We start from the raw sequence: 9,276 nt of genomic DNA on the forward strand, positions 1-9,276 counted from the left end.
TCGACACTTAAAAATGATTTATTGTCATGCTTTTTAAGCAATAATAAGTCAATTGATTTATTAAATTTTTCACGCATATTGGCTAACTCCATTATCAAAAATTATAAGGTCACACACTTCACAACGATACTGTAACACGACTGAAAGTATGTACGATACTATTAAACGACTAAAATTATGTACGATTATTTTGTCAGAAGGAACAGGTAATGCGATAAATCAAGATAACTAATCGATAACCACCTTGGAAAATAACGATAAATGACAATAATATAACATTGACTAAACTTACCAGTCAATTACGGAAATATACACCGATTGCCTACAATGGCTGGTATGCACCGGCATTACTGACATTGTCTAGGCATTACCGTTATTGCCGGAATTACCGACAATGACGGTAACATATACACCTACATTATGGACATCAACACTAAACTGTGTGCATTGTTTCAAACGAGACTTAAACCTAATTACCTCTATGACATTTTTTATTTATTTTATTATAGTATTATATTATATTTTTTTATTACACTGAGCATCACATATCTTATGCGTATTGCTAACAATAATAGTAGACTTCCGAATAAGACTAAACTGCTACACTTAAGGTTCAATTTTATTTACATGCAGATAACTGTAACTATGCAAAAGGTATGGCAGAGGGAACAAGACGCTGCTGCTGCCGATCACACGGAGCAACCAAAGAAGGGTGACAATGCACATCATCGCCGACCCAAATAATGACCCTCGGCGATACAATCAACCAGCTGGTAATGCAAATGAAGTAGCAGTCATATTCGTTGGTGACGACGGTCTACCATCAAAGAACCTTGATCTGGTCATCTATGACATGAACCCAGTCAACCCACAACATCGGGTGCAAAGCATATCAGTAGGCTCACCTCATGCGGATCCTATGCTGTATCCACTGTTCTTCCCGTATGGAGAAACCGGTTGGCACTACAACCTGCTACAAGAGGCAACTGTCGCAATGCTGTTCGCGTTCGGAACACCATCAGGGAGTTTGTGTGTTCCTTCCTGCCTGGCCATTCGATATACAGGAAACAATGGAAATAGAAATGACGGCCAAACATTAAGTTTATTGTATGCCGGTGGTTTTTTGTTACAGCAGTATGTGTGTGATCAGTACGTTCGGATGGAAGCGAATAATTTACGCTACACTAGAGACAATCATAGGATGCTGTTTGCCGAAGCGTATCAGGGGCTTGTGGACCACATAAACCAACAACTTCATGTAGATGAAATCGATCCTGTCGGTCGTAGGATGATTTTGCCATCGACGTTTGTAGGTGGCCCCCGTCACATGAAACAATGTTACCATGACGCGATGGCCATTGTGCGTAAGTACGGTAAACCTGATCTGTTCATAACATTTACATGTAACCGTAAGTGGCCAGAGATTGTTGACAACATTCCAAATTGGTTGAAAGCTAACGACAGGCCAGATTTGGTGTCAAGGGTGTTCTATGCAAAACTTAAGAAGCTAATGCGTGATATAACAGTTACTAAGGTGTTTAGTAATGTTGATGCTTACGTTTATACTATTGAGTTTCAGAAACGAGGTCTTCCGCACGCCCACATACTCATTATCTTGCAAGAAGACAGTAAGTTCCATACTGCCAACGACGTTGACGATGTGGTATGTGCCTGTTTGTCAGACCCGGCAATTGACAGACACCTATTTAACAGTGTGACATCACACATGATTCATGGACCATGTGGACAGCTTTACCATAATAGTCCGTGTATGGTGGACAACAGTTGCTCAAAAAACTACCCAAAAGAGTATACAGCGAAGAGACTTTGTAAATTTCCGACAGCGGTAACCCGACGTACCGCAGACCAAATAACGGTCTCGAGGCTAACGTCAGAGGTCACCAAGTAGGAAATGAGTTTGTTGTGCCATACAACCCTTACTTGATCAGCAAGTATGATGGGCACATCAACGTTGAGGTATACTCTACAGTGAAGAGCGTAATGTATCTGTACAAATATGTGTACAAGGGACATGACGCGGCTACCGTGGAAGTTAGGAATGGAAATAAAATAGAAAAGTGAGTTGTTCAGTTAATTTTTTTTTTTTTTATTCACTTATACAATATTTTTACTTTTAAGACTATGCCAATATATTTAATTACAATTGTATCAACACTGACATTTAAACTTATCATAAACTGCTACAACTTCGTTCATAATGATTATACTTCATTTAATCGATTGATATATAGATTCACAAAAATATAGTACAAATGCAATTCATTAAACATATATTGTTATTTGATAACTTGAGATTATCGAGCACAAACACCTAACGTTTCATACTGTACATTACAGCTTATATGTGAATTATATTGTAAAATTTATTATAAGTTAATTAATAATAATAAGAATGCACAACAATACACATTTCTTTTTTTCTATTATTAAATTTTCACATGTGTTTAAAACAAATCTAATTCAATTTCTTAAGTCATATTTTATTATGTATTAATCTCTTTTTTTCTTTTACAAAATGTATAAGGAGATATTATAAGACATTAACATTATACATCACTTTGAAATAATATAATCTTAATAAAATACACCACTATATACATTATTTATTGCTAAATTAATAACATTGCATACCATGTCATATATATATATACTGTATAGTTATTTTATTTTAGATTTATAAACAACACATTATGTTCGATTTATTTTGACTTAAATTTAACAAATAACCTTTTTTTATTATAATTTTCAATCATATATTATATTGTGAATACATGTTGATTTCAGTTACATAAATTCACGGTACGTCAGTCTACCAGAAGCAGTTTGGAGGTTGTTTTCGTATGAAATGTATAAAAAGAGTCATACGATCGTCAGACTTCCAGTACACTTAGAAGATTATCACAACGTGTACTTTGCCCCAAATCAGGCACTGGAAAGGGCACAAAATGCTGCTCTAGCTCGAACAAAACTCACGGCCTTCTTTGCGCTTAACGCGACAGACGTCGAGGCCAGACAGTACCTGTACCAAGAGATACCGATACATTACATTTGGAACGCAACGCGAAGAACATGGTTACGACGGCGAATACAGATGACGTACGAGACGCTGGCTCGAATGTACGTCGTCAACCCACTTGATCGAGAACGTTTTCACTTGCGACTACTACTTCTACACAAGAGAGGCCCGCAGTCATACCGTGACGTGAGGACAGTAGACGGAGTGCAGCATCCAACCTACGCGGCTGCAGCAGTCGCGATGGGACTGTTGGAAGACGACAGAGCTTTGCTGGCATGCATGGCTGAATCGGCAACGTTGGACCCTCCATCACAGCTTCGTTACCTGTTCGTGACGATGCTATTGTTTTGCGAAACCGCAAATCCGTTGGCGTTGTACCAAACTAACGAAGCTCACATGATGGAGGACTTCAATCAGCGGGTGCGTGAAGTAGACCGCGCGAGGGCGGCATGTCTAGACGCTATCGATCGATTACTTCGTGGTCACGGGAAGTCACTCACGGACTACGGTTTACCTATGCCGGACGTCGCACTGCTGGAAGAGGATCCGTATGATGGCATGTTCGGTCAAATAGACGCGGCTGTACGCTGGGCTCAACAATTAGACAACTTAAACGACGACAACGGACAGTGTTTGAACGTGTGATGGCGGCCGTAGACAACAACAGAAACGTCTCAAAACTTTTCTACGTCGACGGACCTGGAGGAACTGGGAAAACGACGCTGTACGGATGACTGATATGGTCGCTTCGCAGCCAAGGGCGTTCCGTGTTGTCCGTGGCATTCACAGGAATTGCAGCGTCGCTCATTGACGGCGACATGACTGTGCATTCGACGTTCGGATTGCCGTTCGGTACGCTCACGGACGATTCGACGTCGTCTATCGCCGTGCAGTCGTCACGCTCTCAGAGGATACGCGACGCAGCAGTCATCGTCTGGGACGAAGCGCCTATGTCTCCGGGACTACAACTCACGGTGGTCAATCGGTTGCTCAAGGACGTCATGGGATCGGAGTTACCGTTTGGCGATAAACCTGTCCTGTTCGCTGGCGACTTCAGATAGATATTACCGGTTGTACGTAGAGGAACGAGGAGCGACATTGTCAGGTCATCGATCAAGTATAACTCTCTGTGGAACGAATTGGAACAGTTCAATCTGACGCGAAACATGCGAGCCGAAAACGACGTGAATTTCGCGAATTGGTTACTTCAGCTAGGGAGCGGTCAGTTGCCAACGGTTGACTGTGTTCCGGACACCGTCGAAATACCGCGAGATATGGTATGTGATGTTGCTGATTTGATTGATTTTGTTTTTCCGCAGAAAATGTCGTTGGCTAATGTCGATGAGTTTGCTCGGAAAATAATTTTATGTCCTAGGAACGATGAATGCAGACAAGTCAATCGCATGGTGCTACAACGCATCCATGTCGGACTTTTGTGATCCCACGGACCTTCGTGATCCGTTACAGTTAACTTTTCGATTATTTGTTTAGATTTATTATATATATTAATTAATGAAGAAAGTTTGACAACCTCCACGTGGTTCTCTTTGGATGCAAATTATTTTTCGTGGATAATTTGTAACTAATGTCAAACAACAATTTAATAAACATTAATTTTTTGTTATTTGTTTGTAGTTTTTCATAGATATAATTGTCATTATTGTAGATTAACTTATTACTGTAATAGATTTTGTTTTTTTTTTTTTTAATTTATATATTTAACCTGATAACCTGATGCTATTTTACAATATTTCATTAGTGTTTTTTAATTTATTTGTAAATTAAATTTATTATCTTATATTATTTTATATATTATCTTATTATTTATTATATATTATAATATTATTTATTATTATTATTTTTTTATTTATACAAAATATTTATCGTATCCATAACCATTTGTTTTTTATCACTGTATTACAAAAGTAACTAATGATATGATAGTTTAATAACTTTTAATTAATTATGCATGTATATGGTGTTCTTCATTGACTAAGTTATTTTTTACACTATACATTTAAATTAATTTTAATATTTGTGTGAACTGCACGTAATATTCAATATTCAAAATGTATATATATATTACAAAGAAAGAAGAAAAAGATAACAATTAAATATATTAATTTTTATTGGCCGCATACAATATTTATGACCGATAGGAATCTAATATTACTGTTTTAGAACTTCTATATTAATGTAGCTACTGTGATAATTGTAATTTTTGTTATCACGGAAAGTGCATATTTCTTTTCGATATCTTATCTTACACTATCTATAAAATACCAATAAAAATATTAAATATGTGTAGTTTTTTGATCTTCGAATAGCTAACGTTTGACGTGTACTTTCCATAATATTTAAAAATCTCCCCTTTACGCCCAAATCGTCCGCGATCCGTCGCAGTCGGATTGCCTACCTAGGAGGTTTAAACGCTTTCAACTGGATTTTCAACGGTGATTCGACTTATACTTTTTACGTACTAAACAGCACAACGCCTTCGACGTCAGGAGGTATAACAATCCGCCGAAGGCGGATTGCCCGGCCAGGAATCGATATTCACTGGGCGATGACTGATAACTAAACAATTGATCAATCTTTCGGAGTGTATATTTATTTATTTTCCATATTCAAAAACACCGGGCAAGCTACGCGGATTGCCCAGTCGAGTAACGACAAGCACCGGATAATAAATGACTAATGACTGATAGCTAGACATTTAATTATTATTTCGGAATGTATTTATTTATTTTCCATGCACAAAAGCACAGGGCAGGCTACGGGACAAGGTGAATTACACCTGTGAATTTAATGAAATGACCGACCACAAGACGCTCGAATTGGACTTTTAAATACTTTTATTATATTATAAGATTATTATTTATGCGTTTAAAACGACACCGCCAAAGTGTAAAACCACCAAATCAGAGGTACCAACGTCTCAAACGTCGTTATCACTGGTTTCGCCTAATATACTTTTCTAACTGCGGTATTCTAAAGTCCTGTCTCCGACCTAGGAAATTCACTTCAAACGATTTTCAGCTACCTAGGGTATTCACATACAGCGAGTTTAACCGACCTAGGGTATTCACTTATAGCGAGTTTCACCGACCTAGGGTATTCACTTACAGCGAGTTTTACCGACCTAGGGTATTCACATACAGCGAGTATCACCGACCTAGGGTATTCACTTAAAGCGAGTTTCACCTTGCTAGTATAAAAAAAAAATCAACATGATTATCAGATGATACTATTAGTTGTAAATAATTATGCAATCTAAATTATTTTACCGCCATAATATGTTATGGTATCATATGATACCTACGTGCATGAAGAGGTTAACTACTAAGATATTTCATGATTTAAAGTAATAAATATAAAATGTTCTTTATTTTTTTATCGATACTTTATTAGTCATTAACATATTAAAATTTTTTATTGTTTATTTGTGCATAAATATAGCTGATAACAATGAGTTATTTCGTTACAAAATATATTCGTTAAAACGTTAAAAAATGTCATCATCTTAAATTTTATAAAATGTTCAAAGTTTAAATTGTGTAAAAGATCAAGACGATGAAAATAATTTAAAAACTTCACTTGAAACTAAAGTATATATTATGTATTTTGAACCTCCTGTAATATTATACTATTTATTATTTACCATCAATTTAAAACCGGTTTTAAATATACGGCAATACATTTGATTGCAAAAAAAGAGGTACGTTAATTTTATTTTTATTATCTGTATACTAAACAGTGTTGATGGAGTAAAACGATTACGAATATGTAATCGAAATAATAATGTTCAGCGAGAGTCGATTAAGATAAGATTAAGTTAAGGTTATAAAAATCATTGTTGCTATAAAGTAAAAAAAAAAAGACACAAATTCTTATAATGATAATGACAATACCATATAGTCTCCAATGTAACAAATATATCATACAATAAATAAAATATATTATACTTGTAGACTAACAAACTTGAAAATAATTGATTCATAACGGCAGTTTACAACTTAACATTTGACATTACAAAAATCCTATATAAGTAAATATTTATTGTTCGTTTAGGACAAAATTTAAAAATTAAAAAAAAAAAAAAAAATCAGAATACTTAGTCAGTTATCGTACAGCTCGGATTTCGCCGGAACGTGTTTCGAACCTGCCTACCTAACGTCGGAGAACCTCGTCCCGTAGCTCGTTACGAAAACGGCAATCGAGTGTCTAGGTATCAGTCATCGCCCGGTACGGTGAAAGTCGATACCTGACAGGGCAATCCGATTTCGGCGGATTGGATGAATTTCCCGTGGCTCGCCCGATGCTTTTGAGTATGGAAAATAAATAAATACACTCCAAAACGGTTATCAAGTGTCTAGTTATCAGTCATCGTCCAGTGAATATCGATTCCTGACAGGGCAATCCGCCTGCGGCGGATTGTCATACCTCCTGACGTCGAAGGCGTTGTGCTGTTTAGTACGCAAAAAAGTTCAAGTCGAATAGAGTGCTAAATTTTCAAGTTATCACCATTGAAAATCCAGTTAAACGCGTTTGAACCTCTCAGGTAGGCGATCCGACTGCTTCGGATCGCGGACGATGTGGGCGCCAAGGAGATATATTATGGAAAATGCATGTCAATTGTTAGTGAGTTAAAGATCAAAAAAAATACATAATCAATATTTATTTTGATATTTTATAGATAGTTAGATATCGAAAACAAATATTATGCACTTTCCGTGATGACAAAATATTTAATGTGCTACTGTTTTTCCCCTGTATCTTTCATATGTAAGCAACTGAATGGCTAAACATATAAAATAGTGAATTCACCGTCAAAACTGAGTGAAACAACTGTATCGTCATCAATAGAACGTTCTCAGGCTATAATATAAACTGCATATCACATATGTACATTTGAATCATGCAGACAGTTAGCAATAACTGTGATTGGTTTAATCGAATACTATTTTGTGATTTAATGTCCGTGTAAAGTATATAAATATAATATATTTTGACATCATCAATCGAGCAATATAAAATTAAACGTGTGAGATCAAAAATCATTTTTAACATTTGAAAAATATTTTATGAGTAGTAGTGTAAGACAGGATATCAAAACGAAAACTGCAATTAATAACGATCAAATTAAATGAGAAAAAAAATGCAAAAAATCCAATACGCATAGATTCATATGGAGCCGCCCGAATTTCGCCGGAACGGGAATCAAACCTGCCTACCTAACGTCGGGGAACCTATCCTAACACCTATCGACTACAGTTTGAGTTATTAACCGTAACCGAATTTCGAGCACTTAAACCGTTTTAGAGATGCGACGAATACTATATTACACGTCATTTAAGCGATACAATTTTTACGATTCGCGTGTCACGAAACTGTAAATCGCATATTAATCGTCATTTAGAGTGTTTCCGACGTATTCCTCTACATTATTTAATCGTATACGTCTAAACGACGTACCGAGTTTATCATCACATACACATATCACGATATCCCCCCCAAAGGTATGCGATTAAAGGCATTACAACGACTGAAGAGCAACGATTTTGCGATTTTTTTGTATATAATAAACATAATCTGACGTACGTCAACAACGGTACGCACGTTTCTTTTTTATATAATATTATTATTATATATATATACACATATATAATCGTATTTCGTACGCTATCGAGACGATAAGGTTGCGGATGCGTCCGAGGGTGGAGACACCGAAAACAAAAGGACGCGTATTCGATACGGATAAATGATTTATCGTATCGTAAAAAAAAAAACAGTAGTGACGATACGACGACCGACCGGAGAACGCGTTTTCCGGACGCGACGGCCGTGAACGGGACGAAAAAGACCCGCTCCGGGCTATAGCGTCGAGAACGCGACGGAAAGAGGTCTCGAAAGGCCGGAAAACCGGGCGAAAAGCGGAAAAAACGGTATATAAAAACAATATTAATGAGTAATGAGCAACGACCGAACCGATAACGACTGGAAGAAAAAAAACGGAATTTTTCGATTGGTCGGGACCTTCGACCATATAAGCTAATAGACGCGCCTTATTATATGCTTGTATACACCAATAGGCCACAAGATAATAAAATGTTCCAAACTCCAAATGGCAAAGGGCAGCTGTGAACGAGTGAACACCAACAAACGAACTAATAATAACACGAAATTGTTTTGCCCAAACGTGACGTCATATCATTAAATATGATCACATAATTGTGCCT

The 9,276-nt window shown here is 36.7% G+C and overlaps 3 protein-coding genes and 1 pseudogene across 3 annotated transcripts; all 4 read left to right on the top strand.

Moving 5' to 3' along the window:
• The first annotated feature begins 1,159 nt into the window (after positions 1-1,159).
• LOC112591015 lies at positions 1,160-1,718 on the top strand. The gene is made up of 2 exons (XM_025334634.1): positions 1,160-1,628; positions 1,714-1,718. The coding sequence occupies exons 1-2, from the start codon at positions 1,160-1,162 to the stop codon at positions 1,716-1,718; spliced, it is 474 nt and encodes a 157-aa protein (XP_025190419.1).
• Positions 1,719-1,726: 8 nt separating this feature from the next.
• LOC112591014 lies at positions 1,727-2,082 on the top strand. Its single transcript, XM_025334632.1, is given in 2 exon segments — positions 1,727-1,810; positions 1,813-2,082. Coding segments are annotated over 2 exon segments (354 nt in total).
• A 784-nt stretch (positions 2,083-2,866) lies between these two features.
• On the top strand, positions 2,867-3,682 carry LOC112591016. The gene has a single exon (XM_025334635.1). It carries the CDS (start codon positions 2,867-2,869, stop codon positions 3,680-3,682), a length of 816 nt encoding a protein of 271 aa, XP_025190420.1.
• Positions 3,683-4,038: 356 nt separating this feature from the next.
• Positions 4,039-4,476, top strand: LOC112591017 (annotated as a pseudogene).
• The last annotated feature ends 4,800 nt before the right edge of the window (positions 4,477-9,276 follow it).

This window comes from Melanaphis sacchari, unplaced genomic scaffold (genome assembly GCF_002803265.2).
Source record: "Melanaphis sacchari strain LSU unplaced genomic scaffold, SCAv2.0 Contig1273_pilon_pilon, whole genome shotgun sequence".
NCBI lineage: Eukaryota > Metazoa > Arthropoda > Insecta > Hemiptera > Aphididae > Melanaphis > Melanaphis sacchari.

Excerpts from the sequence above, each read along its gene's own strand:
- LOC112591015 (XM_025334634.1), top strand. The coding sequence starts at position 1,160 with ATGGAAGCGAATAATTTACGCTACACTAGAGACAATCATAGGATGCTG.
- LOC112591016 (XM_025334635.1), top strand. The coding sequence starts at position 2,867 with ATGTATAAAAAGAGTCATACGATCGTCAGACTTCCAGTACACTTAGAA.